The sequence below is a fragment of the Physella acuta genome, unplaced genomic scaffold (genome assembly GCF_028476545.2).
Source record: "Physella acuta isolate Inbredline_101_S28 unplaced genomic scaffold, ASM2847654v3 ptg001550l, whole genome shotgun sequence".
Taxonomy (NCBI): domain Eukaryota; kingdom Metazoa; phylum Mollusca; class Gastropoda; family Physidae; genus Physella; species Physella acuta.
Window position 1 is genome coordinate 50,811 of NW_026733065.1, and position 27,005 is coordinate 77,815.

Consider the following 27,005-nt stretch of genomic DNA (forward strand, 5'->3'; position numbering starts at 1 on the left):
TTTAATTTATTTAAAAAAAAAACGTATCAAATACAACTTTATCAAAAATATTTTTACACTAAATAAACCTGAAAAAAATATCAAGAAAATTAAATATATAAAAAAATATCAAGCTAGTTCTTGATGCGACATCTATTTTGTGTGCGGCTTTGTTGGTCATTGTAAATACTCACGAGAAAGACGTGAGATCGCACATACTACACTTAGCTAAATTTACCTCGTATTTTTTTGTTACGTTGGTTTTAAACTAGACATTTAAAATAAGACCTCCCTAAAGAAAAAAAGCTAGCTTTATATTAGGTTGCATGATATAAGTAGGATAAATACAATACTTTTATAATTTTTAGAACACGTTTAGGTTGCATAAAATAATTATGATAAATACGTAAATTTTATAAAGTTTAGAATGGGTTTAGGTTACATGATATAAGTATGATAAATACAGTAATTTTATAATTTTTAGAACGGGTTTAGGTTGCATGAAATGAATAATTTATGATAAATACAATAATTTAAAAATATTTAGAATAGGTTTTGGCTTCATGAAGTAAGTACAATACAAAGTGAGATAACGAAAAAAGAATTGTAAAAGTAATAAAAGTCAGCAACGAGACAGTAACGTATGCTTCGGCACTAGGTCTTCGTCAGATTTAGCCAACAAATGAATGATTTGTTTCTATATTCTAAGCTATTTCTTGTATATAAATGACCCTACGTCAGGGGTCGGCAACCTGCGGCTCGCGAGCCGCATGCGGCTCTTTTGATATCAAGATGCGGCTCTCCAGCTCCTTAAACAAATACTAATAATCTCAATACAAAATTTAATATTTGAAATAAAAACAATGTTAGTGGCTCTTTAAAACCAGGGAAATTTTGTAAATTGAAACTTTTGGCTCTTCCGCTTCAAAAGGTTGCCGACCCCTGCCCTACGTCAATCTCACATACACATCTGAAATGCAAAGTTTGACAAATAGTTCACACAGGAACGTTTTGCTTGAGGTGGCCTGAATGAACAGTTTAACAATTCTCCACCTGGATTCAGCACGGTTTGAATACCAGCAGGTCCACAGTCTAACCCAGGCTTTCTCCCACTCGATTACCGCCCTTTACCCCCGCGTCTCCACACAGCGTAGCTGGCCGACTGCTGAAGACGCAGTCAAGGTTCATTGTCGCCCCTGTTTGATCCACGTAAACTCCTCAATTCAAAGTCCAAAGACCGCCGGCCTATGTGCGTGGTAAAGGCCCTATCGAAATAAAAGAACGTAAAAAGAAAATAAAAATCAGTACGTCGAAGTTTCTTTGCTGAATTCACATATAGGCGTGAATAGTATTTTTTTGTGATACAATATTTGTGGTGAAATTTTTCATACTTGGGATAATGTTAAGTGCCGTGTGATAAACATGAGGTAATCTAGGATGAGGATGTGTTTTAAAGTGTGGCAGAGTTAACATGGATGTAGCTTTCTCAAGTACTTGATTAACGTATTACAGCGTGATATAAACGTAAGTAGCAGCTAATTACAATTATTATTCAATAAATTGTAAGTACTCTTATATTTGTGATCAGTGGTGTAGCTGGTGGTTGAACGAAGGTGGCGTTTCACTATATATATATATATATATATATATATATATATATATATATATATATATATATATATATATAGCCTATACATAGCCTACATATATATATATATATATATATATAAATATAAATATATATAAATATAAATATATATAAATATAAATATATATATATATATATATATATATATATATATATATATATATATATATATATTATATATATATATATATATATATATATATATATATATATGAAGTTTTGTTTGAGGGTTTGAAACCTGCATCTGATAAAAATATCTACTCAAGATATAGGGGTACTCAAATGGACATCCAAGAGTTCTTTTAGATATACCAATGTGGGGGGGGGGGGTAGGGCTTGACTTGAACCTTCCTGGGAGGGGGGTGGAGGTGGGCTGGAAAAGGTTTAAATATGAGAAGCGTTCACGGAGAGATGCCTGAAAGAAACACTGCATGTGACATATACGTGTGTTAAACGTTCACAGTATTAAAAGTATCTTCTTTTTTGTTGTAAGCTTTTTGCTTTCATATCACATAACAGCACTACTGCCGATATTAATCGAAAAATGCAACAATAATTTTAGTGCCCGTATTCCTAACGGGAACATTGCTAGTATTGTAGTATTATTGTTGTGTCGCGTAGTTTTACCGTGTACTTGATCCCCGTATAGACGTTTTTTTTTTTCTTCCTATATTCCATTTCATTATTTACTCCCCGCACATCGAGTGTTTTGCTTTGCCTATTGGAGTGAAATCGGAAAAGCACGGACGATTTTCCGGTCTGCGGATCGAGGGGGTGCACTGCTATTCACCGGACGCGACGGTCGGGGCAAAGGGTGCTGGGTGCGACCTGGGGGAGAATGAGGCGCCGCGCTGGTGCGGGTTGGTCGATGGGAGCCGTGTGGGGACGGACACAGTGGATATTCAGCCGGGGCGGAAATTAGTTTCAGTGCGGTAGAATTGTCCGGGCTAATCGGAATATTTAGCGTGGCGTGAGGCATGGGGATTAGAGCGGAGAGATTAACAGACGGAATAATCTTTGCGTGTTGATTTCAAGGAAAGGAAAATAAATTATTAATTCTGTGCTGTACTTTTGAAAAATTTTGACCTAGAAGGATTATTGAACTATTTCGAATAAATCAGGATTATAGTCAAATTGTTTATTTAGAGAAAGGTAAGTATATATGCACCTTTTAAGCACGTGCGTATTTAATTGAACGCATGTGTTGATAAATCAATCAATTAAGGTGTAATTAAGTTATTTAACAATACTGTAATATATAAAAAAGCAAATGTATGAATGCTAAAATGTGTATCTGTCTACAGAATACATCAATATACTGCACTTATGTCATTTCGTAGGCATGCGTGTAATGACATTTCTTTAAGAATTTATATCCAAACAATTTAAAAAAAAACAACCGTTATTAACGAATAAAACTAAGGTGTTCTACGCCTAGCATATCCACTATAGTGCATCCACTTTTGGGTATCCATTATAAAGTATCCACTATATTTTATCTACAACAATTTATCCACCACAATGTATCCACTATAGAGCATTCACTTTAGCGTATCCACTATCGATGTATCCACTATAAGTGTCCACTATACTTTAAAAGTTCCCTTTTTCCAAACCTGACGGTCTATAGGGGAAGTGAAGTAGAGTTCACTTGTTTCTGTGACCTCGGCATATGAAGAGAAAGTGTGGTCAGCACTATGCCCAGCCGCCTTTACTTTCCCTAACGTGAGTTAGGTACCCATCAGAGTTGGGGGGACTCAGGGACGGTCTACTGACTTGAACCCGGATTCGACATCCAGACTTAAGGGTTAGTAGTCCAGCTCTCTACCGCTAGACCACTCCGTCCCCACTATACTTTATCTCCTACAATCTATCCATCATAATATATCCACTATGGTGTATAGGTAAGTTTTATAAACAACTTGCCACATCCAATTATAGGAACGAATTAACATGCTTTCTAAAAGATAATGCTAACTTTTGATTTTTTAACCTTTAAATTTTAACAACCTCTTAATCTTGAAAAGTTAAGCTATTAATTATTTATTAATCGATTTTTCTCTCAAAGAATCATGCGATTTAATTATTAATGAGTTTTATTGATTTTTTGTCTCGTCCACCACTTTTTTTCCATACAATTAATCAATCTTTAATTAATCTAATTAGTCACACTGCTGGTCCATCCTTCCATCTCTCCGTTCATGTAAAGCCTTCGTTCAATCGTAAAAGTTGGACGGTAGAGCGCAAGACTGTTAGCCCGTCAGTCTAAGTTCGGATTTAGGATCTCGAGTCCCAGAGTCGACACAGCTCTAATGGGTACCTGACTCAGTTTAGATAAAGTTAAGTCGACTAAACTATCCCTTTATATGTGGAGGTAACTTAACCATTTGAATTCTACTTCACCTGCCCTACACCATAAAAAAGATATAAAAAACTTTTTCTGTATATAGTATAATCCAATTAATACTAATAGTTTCGCTGTCTGACAAGAACGCTCTGTCTGACAAGAACGCTCTAGAGAAAACACAAGCAAAATAAAAACATGCACAGTAATTCGAAAAACGAAATATGACGTCGACACATTTAGCGTAGAGTAGAACATAATCTCAAACCAGAGAGTGCACACAGTAATATGACGTCATTGATTATCGCGTAAACATTGAAAAAAAGGAAATGTTGTCTAATCTAAATGGTTTGCGTGAAGAGTTTCTTGCATACAATTCTTCGGGTAGGGGCGAAGCCCCACCCCCCGCGTAAGAACGTCTGAGCCCCCCCCCCTCCCCAACTCAAAAGAAATTTCCTCATCGATACTCTATAATAAAATTACAGCCTAATTAATGTGTCTAATCTAAAAAGTGGTTTTCTTGCAATGGGACGGTAGACATGTTTTTTTTTTGGGGGGGGGTTGGGGGGGGGGGGGGTGGAGGGGTGGGGGGGGGGGGGTGGTGTGTAGGGGTGGGGAGGGGGGTGGGGGGTGGTGTGTGGGGGTTGGGTTGGTTACAGTGTTTCTTTCAGACTTTTTCCTCCCCGGAGAGGGGTGGGGGTACTTGAAATTTTCGGGGGCGGGGGTAGAATTTTCTGGGAGGGGGCGGACACTGGAAAAAGTATATAATTATATTTCGTTGAATGGGACGGTAGACATGTTTTTTTTGGGGGGTGGGGGGTGGTGGAGGGGTGGGGGGGGGTGGGGGGTGGGGGGGATGGGAGGTGGTGTGTGGGGGGGGGATGGGGGGTGGTGTGTGGGGGGGTGGGGGGTGGTGTGTGGGGGGGTGGGTTGGTTTCAGTGTTTCTTTCAGACTTTTTCCTCCCCGGAGAGGGGTGGGGGTACTTGAAATTTTCGGGGGCGGGGGTAGAATTTTCTGGGAGGGGGCGGACACTGGAAAAAGTATATAATTATATTTCGTTGAATGGGACGGTAGACATGTTTTTTTTTTTGGGGGGGGGGGGGGGTGGGGGGGTGGGGGGGGCGGTGTGTGGAGGGGGTGGTGTGTGGGGGTGAGGGGTGGGGTGGGGGTGGTGTGTGGTGGGGGTGGGGGTGGTGTGTGGGGGTGGGGGGGGGGATGGGGGGTGGTGTGTGGGGGGGTGGGTTGGTTTTAGTTTAGAGAAAAGAGACAGCACTATCAGCCTAGCGCCCGTTGTACCCTTCCTCAACGGGCCATTTTTCTCGTATATAATATGTACAGTTCCTTCACTCTAATTACTCTAATTAAAGCCAGGATTACTTGCCGTTATTTATAGAACAAAATCTCCCCCCCCCCCTAGAGTGATGTCCCATTAGACCTGGTCTCATTGAATCAATGGGTAGGTTCACTAGGTGCAGACTGGCTCATTCAAACGTCTACCAGTACCACGTGACGTCCCGTAATACGTGTGTGTGTGCGTGTGTGTGTGTGTGTGTATTTGAACACCCGACGTCACACCACCGCGAGCGGTTTACATACTAAAGAAAAGATAATCTAATTATTCGTTTGGAACTTTGCTGATATAATTGGCTAAATGGGAGATAACTAGATGTGTTATGTAATTTTTTTATTTTCGTAAAACTGTACAACCACACAGCTACTTGTCACAGTGTATAAAACATATTGGTGTCCTTTTATACATATTATGATGTTACAGACATTTTGTTAGGCTAAAGTAGGTAGACAGTGGAGACGCATAATATCAGCTATGACAGAGAGAAAAAAAGGAAGGTCATAAGAGGGTAAAGGGGAGGGGTATTTCACGGGAGACACAGCACAAACTAGCGCACATACAGTGCTCAAACTTCACATTTCACGGGAGGCGTCAAATTGTGAAGTTTGAGCACTGTATGTGCTGAGTATCTAGTAGTTAAGGTTACTGTGTGGTTAAGATTAATCGACTTAGTTTTTGTCTATCAGGTTAAATCTAGTCTATCAAGCTAGAGTTATGTGGTTTAACACGAGTCTATTTCAGTTAGTTAGCGACAAGAATGTTAAGTCTAGTCTATCAAGCTAGAGTTATGTGGTTTAATACGAGTCTATTTCAGTTAGTTAGCGTCAAGAATGTTGAGTCTAGTCTATCAAGCTAAAGCAGGGGTCTCCAAATTTTTCACCCCGAGGGCCGGATTAACTATCAAATATCAGTAAGGGGGGGGGGGCAAAGTTTCTTCCGGGCATCTCTTCGGGGTGGCGAAGCCCCCCCCCCCAGAACGTTTACCACCCCCACCCCCCTCAAATATATACACATGTTAAGTACCCCCACCCCTCTGGGAAAAAAATCTGGAGAAAACACTGTCGGGTGCCGACAACACATTTGAGGTCCAAGTTTGCTCTCAAATTATTATTCACGTATTTCAATCCTGAAATTTTTTGTTCACACTGGTATGTTGTTCCAAAAATTGAAAGGTACTTTGATGCAAAAGTTTTGCACCCAAAGCTACTTTTCCAAATTGTTTTGAATTTTCTGGATAAAGTTCCTCAGCCACCTCCAACAAACACTTATTTCCGTGGAAAAAAGATCTCCGCCGGCCGGATGAGAGGACCTCACGGGCCGCATCAGGCCCGCGGGCCGTAGTTTGGAGACCCCTGAGCTAGAGTTATGTGGTTTAAGACGAGTCTATTTTGTCAGGGTGTTGCAACATAAAAGCCAGCCGTTATTTATTATTTAGGATGTTAAAGATTAGTCCGTCTAGTTTAGGGTGTGGGAACTATTAACAAAGCGTCTAAAATAAAAACTCTACACTTAAGACTAGAAACTATAAAATACTTTGTACTTGACAACTTAAAGTCACATTTCTAAAGCATCAATTAAAAAACGTTGGTTTTATGTATATATATATATATATATATATATATATATATATATATATATATATATATATATATATATACCTAGGAATATATATATTTATATATATATATATATATATATATATATATATATATACCTAGGTGTGTGTGTGACCTTTAAATACAGACTTACGTTAACAAAACTATGGTTGCCAGTGTATTTGGAAAAAGTATTTCGTCTGCACAATACACGAAAATATTCTTATTAAAGATACATGCTTTTTATTTTCTCAGCTTTGCTTTAGCCAACCTTAGACCCACTGTCTATCACCATCCACTCTACATTAATTAATACACCTAACAAGCAGCCTCGTTGAAAATCCGGTTGTTTAACTATCTGCACCAGAACCTCACCCCGGAAAAATTAAAATTGAATTTTGTTATATTCTTTTATAAACCCTGATCAAAAATCAATAGCTAGGAAACTAATCTTAGTGTTGATGGGAAGATTCCAGATTTTTATGCGGAATTTATTTCTGTCTTCCCGTCCTGCAGCTTTGACCGGAAGTTAATGATCCCTAGCATGATATTTTTCCCTCTATATAATCCTAGACGCTTTAACCGGCACAATGCCGGTATAAAGCCAGCATGAAGCCGTATTGTTAAGGTGACACGGGGGATGTATGGTTAAAAATTAGAAATTCTTTGATGATAAGATTAAGGTAGGTTGTTCTGATGATAGATAAATGATATTTCTTCTTGTTAAACAGTGCAAAACAACGCAAAAAAAAAAGACAGAAAAAAACTCTAGAAGTAACACGATACATTCACAGCACAGTGTAGAACACATCACGACACTATACATATGAAACATGGACAGCACATCATACAACACTACATGAAACATGGACAGCACAGCTACAGCACTACATAAAACACATACACCACACCATAGCACAGCATACAACACTACATAAAACACACACAGGACAGCATACAACACTATATAAAACATACACAGCATAGCACAGCATACAAAACGACATAAAACATACACATCACAGCATACAACACTAAATAAACATGCACAGCACAGCATAAAAAACGCTAAATAAAACATGCACAACACAGCATACAACACAACATAAAAGATACACAGCACAACATACAGCACTACATAAAACATGCACAACACAGCATACAACACTTCATAAAACACGCACAGCACAGCATACAACACTACATAAAACATGCACAACACAGCATACAACACTACATAAAACATAAACAGCACAGCATACAACACTACATAAAACACACACAGGACAGCACACAACACTACATAAAAGATGCACAGCACAGCATTCAACACTACATAAAACACACACAGGACAGCACATAACACTACATAAAAGATGCACAGCACAGCATACAACACTACATAAAACACACACAGGACAGCATACAACACTACATAAAACATGCACAGCACAGCATACAACACTACATAAAACATACACAGCACAGCATACCACACTAAACAACAATGCTGTAATGGCCTGTAGCAATACAGTATTGTTGATGCTTTGTTACAATGTAATATTGTTGCTATTATATAAAGAAACATTATTTTTTAATGTTATGTAACAATACATTATTGTTTGCCTTACGTAATACTTGCAGTCATGTAGACATAACATGGGTGTATTCCTTTCATTGGACAGTCACAAATAACTAATTACAACTTTTTGAATGAACAGTCTTAAATAACATCCATTTACGACGTTGCTAAACTTTAGTCATGTGACTGAGAAACTCTTGAAACGACGCAAAGAAAAAATGAAACTCTTTGTAATGAGTTCTATTTTTTTCTAAAATCATCAACCTTGATATATTTTTAACCTTATAATTGTGAATGAAGAAATGAGAGGCTGTTTTTTTTTTTACGAAGGCAATTATCAATTTTTTTGGTGTAATTACAATATCCAAACATGTTTGTGTACACGTTAGAAATGAATGTTTGATAACAGCTACCCTCGAATATCTAATCTTTCAGGAATAATAGAAAATCTTTAATGTTGAGCGAGAACAAATAAATCCAGATACTTGAATGATTGAACAAAATATTTTGTTCCATTTTCGGTTAACGATAGTTTTATTTCAAAATTTCGGAAATTTACAACAAAACAATAATCTTTTACGAAATAAAAAAAAAAGACCAAATAAAAAATTCATGCAAAACTCGGCGCCATGGGACGTGGTGGTGATTGTTGAGGGTAGAGTGCAGAGAGCTGTAAACAACAGAGGGGGGGGGGGGGGGTAGCACTCCTCTGTATTCCCTACACCCATAACCATGGTGGCGGATCATTTCCGGGTGGAGAAATTAATCCCCCCCATGATTTTACATATTTATATATTCTGGGATTCTGGGATGGGATATAAATGTTAAGTACAAGAGTACATTTGAAAAAAAAAAAGTTCGATTGGACACGTTTGAAATTGTGCTAATCAGAGCGGTATGGCAATCTGAATTGTTAGGATTATTTCGCAGAAAAAAAAATTATCTAATATCTTAAAACTCAAATTATTTGAAAAAAAAAAACAAGAACAAAGAAAAAACTAATTAGCCAGATTTACATATTTATTTGGTTGCTATCGCATATTAAGATATTTCATCATTAAACAAATATTATCCCTCAAACTTTGGGTTTAAGTATTGCTAAATCGCGGCTATGTTTTTGTATTTAGCCAAGTAAAATTAGGCTCGAAGATAACAATAACGGACCTACTGATCGTCCGCTTTTTACTTTCTCGTATACGAAGTATGGTGAAAGTCTTGTAATAGTGCAAAAAAAAGTTTTTTTGCAAATCTCGCCGTTTTACACCTCTTTGAGTCGGAAAAACATTGTATTGCAATCTTGTCTGTATGTCTGTGTGTGTGTGTGTGTAAACACGATAACTTGAGTACCGTTACAGCTAGGTTGATGAAATTTCTTATACAAGTATTATATCACATTTGTAGGTCCGTATCAACTTTTCAGCGATTTCCGATAACCGTAAATGGAAATTTTTCAAAAGTCTATAACTTGAGTACTATTTTAGATAAATGCAATTTCAAGTAATTTCAAATTTTGAGTAATTTCCGTTGACCGGAAGTAGTAATTTACTCTATTTCCGATTTCTCGAAAAACCCATGTGAATTTATTAAGTACTAATAATACTCCGCACTATTATACACTTTTTGCTTGGCGTTTGCTTGGTGCGCAATTTTTTTCCACGAGATTCTATTCTATTTTAAAAAGTTAAAGTAATTAAAAATCATGTCTATATCACAAGTAGCCATCCCCCGTAGTGTTATATAAGAATATTCGAGAAAGTTTAGGGGAGATCACTCACGGTTTATTTGTAGGGTTAATCTGGCAATGAATATCAGTTTAAAATAATTAAACAAAATAAAATTTTAAACAAAGGCATAGATAAAGGAAATCCTGCAACTTAAAAAAATATAATTTCATTATAGTACTTTAAATTACTTTAAAATAGGGCAATTTTTTTTGTATTTCAACAGCGAAGACAAGAACAACAAAAGGCCATGACCTTGACCTTGGGCCAGCCGCCAACATAATGTGAAGGATGAATATCCACCGTTCTCTCATAGCACTCACCTGTCTGCTGCTGATTCCGGTCACGTGGTCCAGACGTCATCGGCGTCAAAGTAAGTACACGCCATTTGACCTTTGACCCCCCAGCAGTGTTGTACGTCAGTACTACTGTGGGAGGGAGTGAGGGAGAAAGGGGAGGGAGGAAGGGAGGGAGGGGAGGGGAGGAGAGAGGATGGGAGGGTCAGGAAGTTGTTGGATTAGGCCGCTGTACTAAGATGCGAAGAAAAAATAAAACACACTGTCCCTAATTATTTCTTTTCAATTAGACCCAAATAAACGGCACTCCAAAATAAACAGTGTCCCGATAACTTACTTACTTAATCCTCATCACTCTCTGTGGAGTATAGGGCAGAAACAAATCTCCGGCGTTCCACTCTGTCTTGATTAAGCAAAATAAAATGTATTTATAGTTATGGACCCTTATACCGACCTGTTAAATACGAAACTCGATTTACTAAACTAAACTAAACATGGCTAGAAAAGGTTCACACTTGGGCATTTTGTACCCCCTTTATTTTTCACCACCGAGGGACGCCAGCGCCCAAACGACCGGAAGTATGACTTAATGTATTTTAATGTCGCGGGCGGTAGCGAGTCTGGCTTACTTACCCTGGTTAATTGCTCAACCCTCGTTAGTTGTAATTACAATTAATACATGTCTCAGGTAAAAATTAACAGCATTCCTCCGCTAAACTGATGTAGTATCTGTCGTCTCATGTGAACAGTTGCATACACATTCCATTATGTACTTACTGAATGCATTTTTTATTTCTTACAAATGTCTTTAATGCCCCCAAACACTTGTTTGTCTAATGGTCCATATCGCTATACAGACGGCACATTCGTTTGAAAGTTAAGAAAAAGGCTTGATATTTTTATAGTTTATTTTCTTTAACGGGTTAAATAAACGTTAAAAGAAATTATAATACCCTCTTAGACCAGAAAGTTTATGGGGGTTAGTTTATTTAATGTATTTGTTTTACTGACTGGTGTATATAAAAGAATAATGTAGGCAGATCTGCGTCCTTAGCTTTCCTAGACTTGAGTCAGGTACTCGTCAGTGAAGTCTTGTGTACCCAGGCTTTATCCAGGTACTCTTCATAGAAGTATGGTGTACCCAGGCTTTATCCAGGTACTCTTCATAGAAGTCTTGTGTACCCAGGCTTTATCCAGGTACTCTTCATAGAAGTCTTGTGTACCCAGGCTTTATCCAGGTACTCTTCATAGAAGTCGTGTGTACCCAGACTTTAGTCAGGTACTCGTCAGTTAAGTCTTATGTACCCAGGCTTTATCCAGGTACTCTTCATAGAAGTCTTGTGTACCCAGGCCTGAGAACAAATCTCTAGACTTTTAGTGTCTGATACATACTGGCCTTGGGACCGTGTGGCCTAGCGGTAGAGCGCTAGACTGCTAACCTGACTGTCTTGAGTTCGAATCCGGGTTCAAGTCAGTAGAACGTTCCTGAGTCTAGCCAGCACTAATGAGTACCTGACACACATTAGGGAAAGCAAAGGCGGCCGATAGTGCTGACCTCACTATCTCTTCATATGTCGAGGTCACAGAAACAGGTGAACACTCTACTTCACTTGCTCAATGGACCCGTCATCCTTGAAAAGGAAACTTTACTTTTTTTATTTTACAATCAGGTCTAAGAACAGAACTCCAGACTTCTAGCTTGGTAACTGTGCGACTTAACCCACGACCACGCCGTCCCTTTTAATTTATATTTTACTACCATTAAAGCAATCAATTTCGACAAACACGGTTAGGTCTGAATGTTCTAGAAAAATATCCGCTCACCACAGCTGATTCAGTACTCATCCAAATGCACGCTGTTGGGAATTATTTATCCATTAGTATCAAATTGATGTTTCGTCTTTAAGTGGAGCTGGAGGGCATAGGGGGAGGGGGGATTGGCGTGTGGGGGTGGGGACAGAGCACACGACACGCTGTTTAAAAGTTAATTAGTTTTCTTTCAATCTTTAATGACGTCATCGATTGAGGTTTACCCGGTTGAGTAGATGTGGGTTTTAATTAAAAACATCTGATTGTAATTAGTTTGTCTTTGTAAACTTAAGGTACCGGTATGGGATTAGGATTGTAGTAGAGAGAGATTGGCATAGTGGATGTAGCAACTGGGACAGTAGCAAGAACGGAAGGTCAAATCCTAGAAGAAAAACACACAGCTTAAATTTTACGAGGTTATTAAATACAAGATAAACGATTTGCATATTACTTTAGGCTGGTCTATTTTTTTTCATGCTTTGATAATTATTTTGCAATGCATTAAGGCATTTCTACGTACAAGTATAGGCATTTTAAGCTGACCTGAATAAAAATTGGAACTTAGTTCTAGCAAAATAATACACAATACTCGAGTTCGAACCTTCGGGCAGATGAGTCTCGTTAGCTGGGACAGCAACTCTTCTAGGAGAGACAACTCCAAAATCAAACAACTGCTGCCTTGTAGTTTGTTCTTGGTTGGACAAAGGCTATGGAAGCAGATCCAAAAGAAAAGCAGGCTGAAATCGGAGTCAATGGCCTCAATGGCGCATAACCAGTTGACACGTATCCTTAATTGTGATGGAGGCGTGGTTGAGTCGGCCAAAGCTAATGGTTGATAAATGCGAAAATGTCTCGAGTTCAAACCCTCTGGCAGATAAGGCTCGATCCCCTCCAACACTAAAAATTAAGAACGAAGAAGAAGAATACACAATAAAGAGCTATAACTCAATGATAAGGGACCAACCATAAATGAAATACAAAACATAATTTCCGATCTCCTTCCACACTCGTCTATTTTTATCTGACCTTCCTTTTCTCGTGGACATCATTACGGATAACCCCTAAAGGGAAACTATCGACTTATTTTTTTTTTCTTTAAACGAACGACAACTCCAGCTAAACTTTTTCCCCCTTTGACGTGCAGCTTGTGTGACGCAACAACGCCTGAGGGACAAGTGGCACTTCATTGACCAGAGCAAGCACGTCTTCATCCGTATCCGTGCTCACCAGGTCGTCTACAAGCATGGCAAGACCAAGGTCATCAAGTACAGGTGCGTGGAGAGTCAAGGCAACATTTACCTGCTCAGGTGAGTAAAGTTGACAGTTGACAGAGTTGCATTGTTAACATTTTACCTGCTCAGGTGAATCTAAAGTTAACAGTTGACAGAGACCTATTGTTAACATTCACCTGCTCAGGTGAATCTAAAGTTAACAGTTGGCATAGTTCTGTTGTTAACATTCAGGTGAGTAAAGTAGACAGTTAGCAGAGTTATATTGTTAACATTTGCTTGCTCAGATGAGTCCAGGTTTAAAACGTAACATAGCGCAGGTAGAAATTAAGTTTTAAATCCTAATAAAATTCCGGCAAAAAATTGAGTACTCTCAGCTTTAAACGACTTCCAGCTTTTTTTTGGGTAAAGAAAGAAATAAAGAATAAGCTGCAAAAAATACTCAAACTACATTATTATGCCTCAACAATCTGCACATCGAATTTACCGTTTGCTTTTTGTTAAACTAAAATCTGATCTGTACATTACATTATAAAATAAACATAATGGACTTACTAAAATAGTAGTTTGACGAATTCTTTTTTTTTCTGAACCTATCGCCCGAGTGGAAGTCCGCCTTGTGTTAAATAAAACAATTGTTTCGTTGTGTTCCCAAATCTCACGACCCACTGTAAGAAAACTAGGCAACCTCTTTTAATGGAACAAGAGCAGAAATAATTACCTATTTCACGAGTTTGATAAATCGGTTTTTTTAATGTTTATATTAAGTAAAATACCCCCCCCCCCCCCTTAATACATTTCTACAAAACTCTTGACGAAAAAAAATTGAAATGTTCCTGGGGAAATTGAAGGCCCGGCCCCATACGCTGGTTGAGATTACTTGAATAAAATATTTTTCTGAAGAATGTTCGGGCTCATCGTAATGGCAGGCATTTAGATAATTCGGACGTAAGGGTACAAAGGAGTTTAGCATTGGAATTAGCGTCTTGGGTTAATCAGTAAAATGCGTTAATTTTTACTACGTTAACGTTAGAGTTATAACAATCTGCACGAGAAGAGAATACGTGGAAGCTGGGTTAATGGCTGTCTGTAATTTTCCTTTTTCAGAATTATTACTTACATTATGATTAATTAATTAGCAGTAAATTATGCCGTAAAATGTGTCTCTTACGAAATGGTTTGACAGTTAATTACGTGGAGATTTTTCCTTACTTTTTTGGAGATTGAGCAATGACTGTTATTTGATTGTTCGATAATAGTAAAGTGATTGTGGATTTTGCCAGACTTTTGACCATTTTCAGCCTTCTGTCTATGTCGGCATTTTGTCCATGTTGGTCTTTTGTCAAGGCTTTTGTTCCTATAGGTATTTTTCCATATTGTTAGTTTTATCCTTGTCGGTTTTTTAAAAACATCCACTACTGCTTTTTCCCGTTATATTACAATTAAAAAAAAATTCCCCTTGCGATACTTCGCCAGCTTACTTCCCCTTACACCACTTTGTGCTTACCTCCCCTTTAATTATTTACCCGTTTATTTTCGTTTACCCCACTTTGTATTTACTTCCCCTATCACAACCTACCTTGCTTCCCTCCCACCATTTTGTCTGCTTTATTCCCCTTATAATACTTGACTTACTTGACTTTCCTCCTTATGGAACATAGCGCCTCCCTTTACAATACCCTACTACATGAACCCCGAGTTACCCCTCCAGCATATCAAAACATTTCTGTGTTTCAATATTTCCCAGACGCCCCAAGTACAAGAACGAGGATGACGGGGTGCTGTGCTTGGGGTTCAGTTACATCGCCGACCACCCTCGGGCTGAGTATGTGGTGCTGAGACTCATAGGTGAGTACCGCTGGACACTGGTCAGCACTGGTCAGCGCGTTGTTTTATCTTCTAGTCATGGGGAGGGGGGGGATCTTGGACACTGGTCAGCGCGTTGTTTTATCTCCAAGCCATTAGGGTGATCTTCTGTGTCTCAGTGACTGTACCTTTGGGAAGAGTGTGGAGTTTTCTTCTTCCTTGTTTTTTTAAATTATATTTTGAAGGAAAGCAAGAAGATCATTCTACTTCTACCAATGTGACTTTTGACTTTCAGACCACTCGACTTAAAGATCACGACCATAAGACCACTCGACCACTCGACTATAAGAACACTCCATCATTAGTCTACTTGACCATTATACGACCACTCAACCATACACTCAGCGAGCATAAGAACCCTCGTACCATATTACAATAAACCATAACACCATAACACCATACGACCATAAGACCGTTCAACCATATACTCATCGAGCATAAGAACCATCGTCTATTGGATAGCTTGACTATAGTACAATAAACCATGACACCATAACACCATAACACCACACGACTATAAGACCTTTTGTCAAGTCGACAACACGGACAAGAAATCCCAGCCCCCACCCCCCAATTAAATTTAACTAATTATGTTCCCCCCATTCCCCAGGCCCAGGAGACGGCCCCAACCTACTCAGCCCCGTTATATCCGAAAAAGACACCAAGCTATCTATAGCCACCACCTGTGACGTCCAAGGCTCCTACATCGAGCACCATCCAGCATACACAACCAACGCCTTTATACGACGTGCCCGTAAGTCTCAAACTTTTATCTTCACTTTTATCTTCATCCTTGTCAATATTATGATGTAACGATGTTTTGGCCATTTTCGGACTTCAAACCCCGACCCGATTATAAAATTTAATACATACTTTAGCCCTCCCCTCTTTCTCGTAACCAAAAAACTCTTATTAAAATGATTTTAAAATAGCAACAGTAGCTAAGCATAACTTTGACTCACCCCTTGTAGCCTTTAATAAAATAGGCTTCAAATAAAAGCCAAATATGGAATTAAGAGCTGTAACTAACAGCCTAGTTTAAGTACTATTGGTTGCTGTTGGAACTAGCGGTATAGTTTAAGGACCTCTGATTTCTGTTGTGACTAGTAGTATAGTTTAAGGACCACTGATTTCTGTTAAAACAAACAGTGTAGTTTAAGGACCATTGGTTACTAGATAAAGGAGTTACCTCATTTAGATATACATATGTATGTGTGTAGGAGCTACATATGTATGTGTGTAGGATCTACATATGTATGTGTCTAGGATCTACATATGTATGTGTGTTCTCCCTATGTTCATTCATAGGCTAACAGATCAATACGGCGCTAATTGTTCACAGAAATCAATAATTCAAATCTACTGTGGTTTTGTACTACTTGTCCGTCTGTCTGGTGTCTGTCTGTGTATGAGCGAGTCTGTAAGTGTATGTGTAAGTCTGTCTGTGTATGTGTAAGTCTGTTTGTGTATGTGTAAGTCTGTTTGTGCATGTGCACGTATGTCTCTGTATGTACAAGTCTATCTGTGTATGTGCGAGTCTGTCTGCTATTTTGCGAGTTTGTGTATGTTTAAGTCTGTATGTGTATGTACAAATCTGTATGTATATGTTCATGTCTGTATGTATAAACCTGCAAGTGTATATTGGAGTTTGTGCATGTGCACATCTGTATGTGTATATGCATGTCTGTGTTTGTGCAAGTTTGATGTGTATGTATTTGTATACGTGCAAGTCTATCTGTGTATGCGTAAGTCTATCTGTGTATGTGTAAGCCTGCATGTGTATGTGCGTGCCTGTCAATGATGGCATGTGTGTCGATGTATGTGTTTGTATGTCTTAATGTGTATATGCATGCTTATCGGTATAAGCCCTCTAGGCTTATCTGTCTGTGTTGGTGCATGTCCGTCTGTGTGTGTTTCGGTGTGGCTGCCTGTCAGTCTGTCTGTCCGTCTGTCCGTCTGTCCGTCTGTCCGTCTGTCCGTCTGTCCGACTGTGTGTGTTTCGGTGTGGCTGCCTGTCAGTCTGTCTGTCTGTCAGTCTGTCTGTCTGTCCGTCTGTCCGTCTGTCCGTCTGTCCGTCTGTCCGTCTGTCCGTCTGTCTGTCTGTCCGTCTGTCCGTCTCTCTGTCTACCTGTCCCTTGTGTATGTACTAGTTTATCAATTAGTTCATCAAACAGACTTCTAAGACGTGGCTTTATATCTGCCTTCTCAACCCACTTCATCTCTCTATGAATCCCCCCCTCCTGTCTATATGGCCCATTAAACAATCTTTTATGCTTTCTTTTATTACCCCACATGAACAATACAATCCCCTACCTCTCCCCCCCCCTCCTCAAACAAAATGTCAGACGGACTGCAATCCCCAGATCTATCCGGATTCGTTTTAAATCCGGCTTTATGTGGAGCTACAAGTGCCATTTTACAGACCATAACGCAGGCCATTATTAGTTTTCCCCCCACTACCTCCCCAGAACCTGTTCTCTCAGAGTTGCCGAGCACTCTGCCGTTTGGCATTAGCGCGGAGTTATTCCGCCTACTTTAATGCCCTGTATTTTGTTGAAATTTTTTTTTATTGATCTAAGAAAAAATTAAATTGTTTAGGGGTACTATTTCACAAGTGTGGGGGAGGGGGGAGATGAGAGGGGAGGGGGTAATGCTGTGATGTGTTCGATATCCGTAGTTTGTTATCTCAAGTGTTTATACGGGTAGTGGTCGAGATTTAGTTTAGGGTTAGCGTTTCGATAGGTAATATATAAATGATGTTAATCTATAGATGCTGTTAAACACTGCCTCCTCTACCCAAAAACAAATGCAAGGTGTGTTTTTGCTGTGTTGTGTTTTTGATGTGGTGTGTTTGTTTACCTTTTGTGCTCTTTAAGTGCGTTTAAGAAATATGTTTTTTTTTACGGTATACGACAGCATATTACTATTTGTAAAACAGGGTTACGATCTACTGAGAACATACTTTTAAAAATGCTACATTTCTTTATTAGAATCCATAACTGTTTTTTTTTTCTTTTTTATATACAATTGAAATGTAAAGCTAACAAAAAAAAAAAACTATATTAATAATATATTGAGCACATGGATGAGGGGAGCAGAGTTTCTTCCAGGCATCACTTCGGGGGGGGGGGGGGGGGCTTTTTACCGCCCCCCCCCCCCCGAACGAAATGAAATTTATATAATTTATATAGAAAATATATACTTTTAACAGTGTCCGCCCCCCCCCCCTCGAAGAAAGTTTACCGCCCCCCCCCCCCGAAAATTTCAAGTGCCCCCCCCCGGAGAAAAAAGTCTGGAAGAAACACTGGAGTGGAGCTATACGATAGTAACCCATTTTGGAGAAAAAGCTTTGAAATCATCAAATTTAATTTTTTTAACAGAATTAAGCATTACGTTTCAACATGTTAGGGGCTATAGTATCCATAGACTCCGACTGCAGCCTGCTTTTCTATCAGGATTTGCTTCAAAAAATTTTGTCTACTAAAAAATAAAACCTGCTTGACTATGCCTGAAAACTCTGAAACCAAACAATTTTATCTCGCTGATGTGGAGTTGTTTGAACAAACTTTAGGGCAATACATTCAGACAAAACGTACTGAATTCATAGAGCAAAGACGACGCATTTACATGTTGATACGTAGTACTGAATTACATTGAAGGAAAAATGTTGGTCTTGTTATTTGACTTTTGTAACCCCTTCGTTGTTACAATTTAGAATGAAGAAGGGAAAGAGCACAGCAAGAAAAAAAAATATTACCGAAGACAAATAGGCCAACAAGGGACTAGCTACTGCTCAAAGCGGCACCGATTTTGCCACTGCGATTATCGATTAGTCAGTACTTGAATCTGTGTAGAACATGCGATGCAGATTCGATTCTACAAAAGTTTTGATAACAAAAGACTTCAAACAAAAATCTAAAATGTAAAAAAATACAAACGTCATTTAAAAAAAAAAAAGAAACTATCTTGAATTAAAAAAAAAAATCTTGTTTAAATAGAACACAATACAAAATATGAAAAAAAAACCACCCTCCAAAATGTAATATCGTAATACCCCCACTTTTCAAGTAATATGTCTAAACATCGCCCAGAAAGGGACGACAATCAAATGTTATCTTTCGGATTTACCACAGTTGTTCTGGCAATTATACCGGCGGGTTTACCTCCCTTACATGTTAAGCTCTCCACTTCCCAGAAGCCCCCTCAAATACCAGATTCCATTCAATGGAAATCACGGAATATCCGGTGTCAGACTGTGGGGGATTAAATGAGGAGGGGCTAGGGGGTCGGATTAGAGTTCTGAAGGACCGTTAAGTCAATACTTTTCTCTGACGCTTCTCTGGTGTATCGTAGTGGTGTTTTGAATGGTGTCTGTGAAGTGACTGCGGTGTGGCGAAATGGTGTCTGTGAAGTGACTGCGGTGTGGCGAAATGGTGTCTGTGAAGTGACTGCGGTGTGGCGAAATGGTGTCTGTGAAGTGACTGCGGTGTGGCGAAATGGTGTCTGTGAAGTGACTGCGGTGTGGCGAAATGGTGTCTGTGAAGTGACTGCGGTGTGGCGAAATGGTGTCTGTGAAGAAGCTATGGTGTTCGGGTAAGGGTGCCAGGGTAGGGACGCTAGGGTCGGGGGGGGGGGGCTAGGGTAGGGGAACTAGGGTAGGGTAGCAGATTGGGAGTAAGATTAGGAGATATAGGGTAGAGAGGGAAGGGGAGTTGGGGTAGGGGAGGTAGGGGAGGTAGGGTAGGGTAGGGGAGTTAGGGTAGGGGAAGTAGGGTAGGGGAGGTAGGGTAGGGGAGGTAGGGTAGGGGAGGTAGGGTAGGGTAGCTAGGTTAGGGTAGCTAGGTTAGGGGAGCAGTGAGGGGGAGTAGAGGTAGGGGAGTTAGGGTATGGGATCTAGGGTAGGGGAGGAGTGAGGGGTTGGGTAAGAGCTCTTGGTGTAGGCAGCGATAAAAAGGCAGAAGGCTTGTGACAAGGGAGCCAGTGTACAAATAGTGTGGTCTGGTGGGGGTGTGGGGGTGTGGGGGTGTGGGGGAGTAGTGAGTGAAGATGAGCAGACAGCTGGTACTGATGGGGATCATTGAGTGTGTAGGGGTGGGGTGGGATAAAGGATCAGGGAGTGTAGTGTAAAGATGAGTGGGGATAGAGGAGCGGGGGTGTAGAGGAGTGGAGAGTGGGGTGGGCTAGGGGCTCTGTCAGTGATGGGCAGCCATTTTTATTGTACTGAATGGAGTCCTCGTATTCTACACGTGCAGTGTAGCAGAAATAACGCGCATTGAGCAAATATCACACAACGTTTTCAGTGCAGTGGGCTATGAATGAGCAAATATTCAGGTAAAATGGGAGATCACCTGTCTGGGTGCATGAGTTATCGATCTTGCTTGTATATTTGTTTGGTATTTGCCTGCAGCTAGAACTAAGTATTTGGGTTATCTAAAACATGTACATCCTGTATGTGCTAGTAAAACTAAGTAGACAAAATAGGCATTAGTATATGTTAGTAATACTAAGAGTATGAACGTGTATCCATTAAACTAAATCCACGATATATTTATTAGTAAAATTAAAATAAAATATATCTCAATCAAACAAAGTACAAAATGTATGTGTCTATTAGATTTATCGTTGATATTTTATATGTGATAAAAAACTTTATGGGGGGGGGGGGGTCTAATGCTAGTTTAAAAAAAGCTATTTCAGTGGAATTCAGCAGCTCAAAACTTGTAAATAAACTTATTAATGTACGATTACTTAATCCCTGCTCTGGATTCAAAGTAAATACGATACAGAAATCATTTAAAATATGGAACCGGTTTTTTCTTTAAAAAAATATTTCTAATTTTCAAGAATAAAATGGGTTAAATAAAAAAAAATAAAAGCTAACCTCTAATCCCCTATAACATGCAAGGATTTAACAGCGGTTGGTAAAATTTTATTATATTTTTATGTATCACATAATGTGTATTTTTATCAACCTCCCAACCTCGAATCCTTTTATAATATATGTTGGTATGTTCAGGCCAGAATACCCCTAAATACCAAGACGACCAGGTTTTTTTTTCCTGATATCTTACAAACAGTCAGACAGAGCAATACTATCTGGGTCTAAAAAATGTGTTGATGAAATTTCTAGACGACCACTGGTCAGGGACGCAATCTGTATCCTTTACAGAGGTCAAATAGCCAGCGGTCCCTGGAGATTGGATGGTATAATTGCCAAGGTTGAGGGGCGGTCAATGCCGCTTCTCTCCCTTGTATGTCGAGAACAGCCGATTCTTATGTTTTTTAAAAATCTGGCTCCACTAGAACTAAACAAAAGTTTTAATTATTATAGTTATCACAATAAAATTATATAATTTTAGTGTAAAATGTTATCTTATCCGTAAACATTTTATTAAATTTTTAAATCAAATATTAAACATTTCATAACACCATAAACATGATTTATCATCCCTATAAACTAAGGGAGAGAAACGACGACTTCCTTACGGTTCTCTCCCCTTGACAGACAACAATCAGACAAGAAAACTTCTATGATCTATATGAATGCATTAATGTATTTGGTTTCTTTTTTTTTCTTCCCGTGTTCTTTCCAGCCCCAACTCTTACCCTCTTATCGATCACATCTACAGTACCAGGTTGCAAGTTTCCTCTGGAACTCAGGGGGAGGTGGAACTATACGTACCAGCACGCCAAGTCGCTGGAGATATGGCAGCGGAATGCCACGTTGCATTTGATGAGCGGGGAGAGTGTCAAGTTTCTGTGTGACAAACGTGATGGTGGGGTGTTTGTGTTTAGGTGAGTTTTCATGTTTGGGGTGTTTGTGTTTAGGTGAGTTGTCACGTAGGGGGTGTTTGTGTTTAGGTGAGTTGTCACGTTGGGGGTGTTTGTGTTTAGGTGGGTTGTCACGTTGGGGGTGTTTATGTTTAGGTGGGTTGTCACGTTGGGGGTGTTTATGTTTAGGTGAGTTGTCAGGTTGAGTGTTTATGTTAGGTGAGTTGTCAGGTTGGGGGTGTTTATGTTTAGGTGGGTTGTCACGTTGGGGGTGTTTATGTTTAGGTGAGTTGTCAGGTTGAGTGTTTATGTTAGGTGAGTTGTCAGGTTGGGGGTGTTTGTGTTTAGGTGAGTTGTCAGGTTGGGGGTGTTTGTGTTTAGTGAGTTGTCACGTTGGGGATGTTTGTGTTTAGGTGAGTTGTCACGTAGGGGGTGTTTGTGTTTAGTGAGTTGTCACGTTGGAGTGTTTGCGTTTAGGTGAGTTGTCACGTTGGGGGTGTTTGTGTTTAGGTGAGTTGGACGTGTTTGTAGTTGTTTTTTTGGAGGGGGATGTCATTTTAGGACGATTGCATTAAGTGAGTTGTTACGTAGGGGGTGTTTGTGTTTAGGTGAGTGGTCATGTTGGGGTGTTTGTGTTTAGGTGAGTGGTCACGTTGGGGTGTTTGTGTTTAGGTGAGTGGTCACGTTGGGGTGTTTGTGTTTAGGTGAGTGGTCACGTTGGACGTGTTTGTAGTTGTTTTTTGGAGGGGGGTGTCATTTTAGGACGATTGCATTAAGTGAGTTGTTACGTTGGGGGTGTTTGTGTTTAGGTGAGTTATCAGGTTGGGGGTGTTTGTGTTTAGGTGAGTTGTTACGTTGGAGGTGTTTGTGTTTAGGTGAGTTGTCAGGTTGGGGGTGTTTATGTTTAGGTGAGTTGTCACGTTGGAGGTGTTTGTGTTTAGGTGAGTTGTCAGGTTGGGGGTGTTTGTGTTTAGGTGAGTTGTCAGGTTGGGGGTGTTTGTGTTTAGGTGAGTTGTTACGTTGGAGGTGTTTGTGTTTAGGTGAGTTGTCAGGTTGGGGGTGTTTATGTTTAGGTGAGTTGTCACGTTGGAGGTGTTTGTGTTTAGGTGAGTTGTCAGGTTGGGGGTGTTTGTGTTTAGGTGAGTTGTCAGGTTGGGGGTGTTTGTGTTTAGGTGAGTTGTCAGGTTGAGTGTTTATGTTAGGTGAGTTGTCAGGTTGGGGGTGTTTGTGTTTAGGTGAGTTGTCAGGTTGGGGGTGTTTGTGTTTAGGTGAGTTGTCAGGTTGGGGGTGTTTGTGTTTAGGTGAGTTGTTACGTTGGAGGTGTTTATGTTAGGTGAGTTATCAGGTTGGGGGTGTTTGTGTTTAGGTGAGTTGTCAGGTTGGGGGTGTTTGTGTTTTAGTGAGTTGTCACGTTGGCGGTGTTTCTATTTAGGTGGGTGGTCACGTTCAGAATTGAATTTTAACTGATAAAAGTGCTAACATCATAGCATTGCAACTGAATTTCTGGTACAAAAAGTATTCGAATCCACAACTATCATGTTGGTGATGACAGACACTAGCTTAGAGCTTACCAGCAACCCCTGACAAAATATTTAAATCAAAGCAGTAAATTCAACTTCAAAATTTTTTGTTCCACTTGTTAAATGGGGCCCTAATTAGAGAGCCGAGGTGAAAAACTATTAGCGGGTAAGATACGCAGGAATCATAGAGGTTTTACCGGAAATAGAATCACCAACGCTTAGTAACCATAGCAACGACTAGGTATCTGGTTAACGATTTATTATTTTTTAAACGGGTAACTTCAAAGAACAGGGAGAGGAGTAGGTTGGCGGCATCCGGCAGAGTTGTGTGTGTGTGTGGGGGGGGGGCAGTTGGTAGAGGCAGGCCGGATTAAACGGCGCTGACAGAGTAATAGAAATGAGGCCGGGGGGTTCTGAAAAATTCAGCGGAAGTGTATGGGAGCGGAAGTGATGGGAATTGTGGGTAAAGACCATGAATGACTGCTTGGTGCTGCTTGATACGGGAGGCGTCACCGACGATTGATTGATGGGAAATTTTTCAGACAAACCGGAAGTTTTAAAAAGAGAGGGGATATTTTCTCGAAACGAAGATTAAGTTTTGTTTTGTTTTTAACACAGTTTTTCTCTACTGGAATATTATGTAAACTAGAAAATAAAATAAATGACAATATTTTTAGAGACAACTCCCGATTTTCTTCCTTAAGCTCGAGACAGAAAATGAATTTGATAAGAAAATTTAACGAGTCTTTTGTAACATTCACCAAACCTAAAAGCTATCGTTTTTCTTTCTCGTATACGGAGTACAGAGGTATTGTAACCTTGCCAAGATCGTTGTAAATCTTCCCGAGTCGGTAAGATTGAAAGTTTGTCTGTATTTGTGTGTATCTGTGTGTTTGTTTGTATGCTCACATTAATTTGAGCACCGTTTCACTTTGCTGGAGTAAGTCTTATTCCAAGTTTTCGATCCTGTACTAAGTTTCTTAGAGTGATTTCTGGTAGCCGGAAATATTCTTCTTTTTTTCATTCTTAATTTTAACACTGGGATCAAACGACAAATTAAACAAGTCCAACGGCATAGTAAATTAGTGTAATGAGCCAACATAATATAGGCCATAGGGCCATTTGACTCTGGCCAACATGATATGAGCTATATGGCCATTTGACTCCGACTTCCTTAGACTTTGCTTCCCAAAGAACATCGGAGCAGCAGTTGTCTTATGTCTATAAATAGCTTCATCTGCTCGAGGGTAGTGGAACCACTTTCACAACTATAGAACCGCTCTATCAACCGACCATGCCCTTCACTTTAAGTAGGCCGAATATCAAGTAATTATATATGTATAAATAATCCTACAAGCACTTTACTAGACATCGCATACATATCTATTTAAACTATCGCCTAATGAGATCTTTGCCTAACTAAATAGAGAGACTAAAATAGACTGATGAGTCTCTATAGTTAGATCAGAGAAACGATAAACATAGACGGGTAGAAATGTGTCAATTTGTAGACACCGTCTTAAACTAGGTCTATTGACAAATGTTCGTTGGTTTTTGGTGCAGATTTGTCTACAGGGGATGTGGTTGGTAGGGTGGTGGTGACGTCAGAACGTGAAGGGAGGTAGGGTTGGCGGGTTGTTTGAGACTCTGTAAAGAGTGGGTGTATTGGTGTTTGTCAATACAGACTGGTGGTACATGGAGAGGGCTATTTAAAGGCTTGTGACGGATGGGGTTCATAGGCGTGGCTAAAGACTTCATCGGTGTAAGTAAAGCTCATTGGACAAGTTGTGAAGTTCAGAGGTGCAACTATGTAGTTCGTTGGCGAAGTAGTGGGGGTTTATTAGAGTTGTTGTACGGTTTATTAACGGAGATGTAGGGTTCATTGGCGGAGATATAAGGTCCAATGGTGGAGATCTGGGATTCATTAGAGAAGTTATGGGGTTCATCGGCGGAGCTATGGGTTTATATGAATAGTTCAATAAATAAAGTTAGTTATAGCGTCAGTCATCTTGTGACAGCATCGTAGCTAAGGTAGGTGACAGTGACGTATCACTGAGACGCAGTGGCGTAGCGAGGTCGGGTGTCACCCTGTGCGGCACTTAATGGTGTCACCCTCCCCCCCCTCAGAGGCGTTGCAACCCTTCCCGGGGACAAACTTTCAAGTTTTCGATTTGCACCACCCCCCCCCCCTCAAACTTTTGATTTGCACCCCCCCTCAAGTTTTTCTCTATATATTTTGCTATTTTTTGCCTTGGTGTCACCCCCCTAAATGGTGTCACCCGGTGCGGTCCGCACCCCCCGCCCCCACTCGCTACGCCCCTGCTGAGACGACAGCATCTTGTAAAAGGTCGGTAGATGTAAAGAGGAGGGAATACCGCAGACAAATCCCCATTTAAGAAAAAAAAAGAAAAGTGAGGGTGGGGGTAGGCAGGAGGTGGTAGACGACACTATATCTCTATAAGTCACAGACTTAGAAGAGTCCCGTTGTCACGCGACTCACAGAGAAGGGTCACTAAAACAAACTGGTGGTTGGGATATATTTAAAAAAAAAAGAGTTGGGATCGGTAGGTTTGATAATTAGTAACCCAGTGATCTGTCCAATGCAGACGAAGACGTACGAAAAAAACAGCAACAACAACAAAAACAATAACAACAAACAACCAATGATTTTCGAGCTTTTTATTGTTTAAATGGTACCTAAATGATCGTTACTAAACATACTATTTATAAGGGGGTAAACAATAATTGCTGATATCTTCAATAAAAAAATAGTTTCACTCTGTGACTTTTCCCCCCCGTAGAGCCAAGGAGTATGTCAGCAAGGATGAGGACGCCATTATGTGTGCTGAGTTCACTCCCATGCCAGATGACCCCTTCTACAAATTTGAGATGTCGCGACATAATAGTGAGTTCATAGAGTTCAAAGTTCACAAAATTAGATCCAACATTTAAAACAAAATCCTACATTTTTCTTATCCAACTATTTAAAAAAAAACCAACATGTTTCTGATCTAACTATTAAAAAAAAAATCCAACATATTTCTGATCCAAAATTTTCAAAAAAGTCATCCAACATTTTTAACCAACAAATTTTTCTTCTCGCCAGGCGGGAACCTGCTGGACGGTCAACTGAGATCTGTGTCAAAGTCAAGGCCTGTCTATGTCCACGTGGACTGTGACTGGATAGGCAGCCCGGCAAGACCAGAGTTCTTGTACCCGTAACGTTCTTACCTGATGTGTGTTAGGTGTGTGTGTCAGGTGTGTTATGTTTGTCAGGTGTGTTCAGTGTGTCA

At 39.8% G+C, this 27,005-nt stretch overlaps 1 protein-coding gene across 3 annotated transcripts; it reads left to right on the top strand.

Annotated features, from left to right (window-relative positions):
- The first annotated feature begins 1,147 nt into the window (after window positions 1–1,147).
- On the top strand, window positions 1,148–27,005 carry LOC131928800 (uncharacterized). Of its 3 annotated transcripts, none has more exons than XM_059284930.1 (8): window positions 1,148–1,503; window positions 10,448–10,594; window positions 13,471–13,633; window positions 15,303–15,403; window positions 16,032–16,175; window positions 22,015–22,216; window positions 26,514–26,617; window positions 26,819–27,005. In XM_059284930.1, exons 2-8 carry the CDS (start codon window positions 10,513–10,515, stop codon window positions 26,932–26,934), a joined length of 912 nt encoding a protein of 303 aa, XP_059140913.1. In that variant the 5' UTR covers window positions 1,148–1,503; window positions 10,448–10,512; the 3' UTR covers window positions 26,935–27,005. The 3 variants fall into 3 exon arrangements, with proteins under 3 accessions (XP_059140913.1, XP_059140915.1, XP_059140914.1); XM_059284932.1 differs by having other exon boundaries at window positions 1,150–1,503; window positions 22,051–22,216; window positions 26,819–27,004; XM_059284931.1 differs by lacking the exon at window positions 1,148–1,503 and adding an exon at window positions 2,520–2,779.

Bases quoted from the DNA above. Each gene is read 5' to 3' on its own strand.
- LOC131928800 (XM_059284930.1), top strand. From the start codon at position 10,513: ATGAATATCCACCGTTCTCTCATAGCACTCACCTGTCTGCTGCTGATT. The intron at 10,595-13,470 runs GTAAGTACACGC...TTTGACGTGCAG, and splicing joins CAGACGTCATCGGCGTCAAA to CTTGTGTGACGCAACAACGC. The intron at 16,176-22,014 runs GTAAGTCTCAAA...TGTTCTTTCCAG, and splicing joins CGCCTTTATACGACGTGCCC to CCCCAACTCTTACCCTCTTA.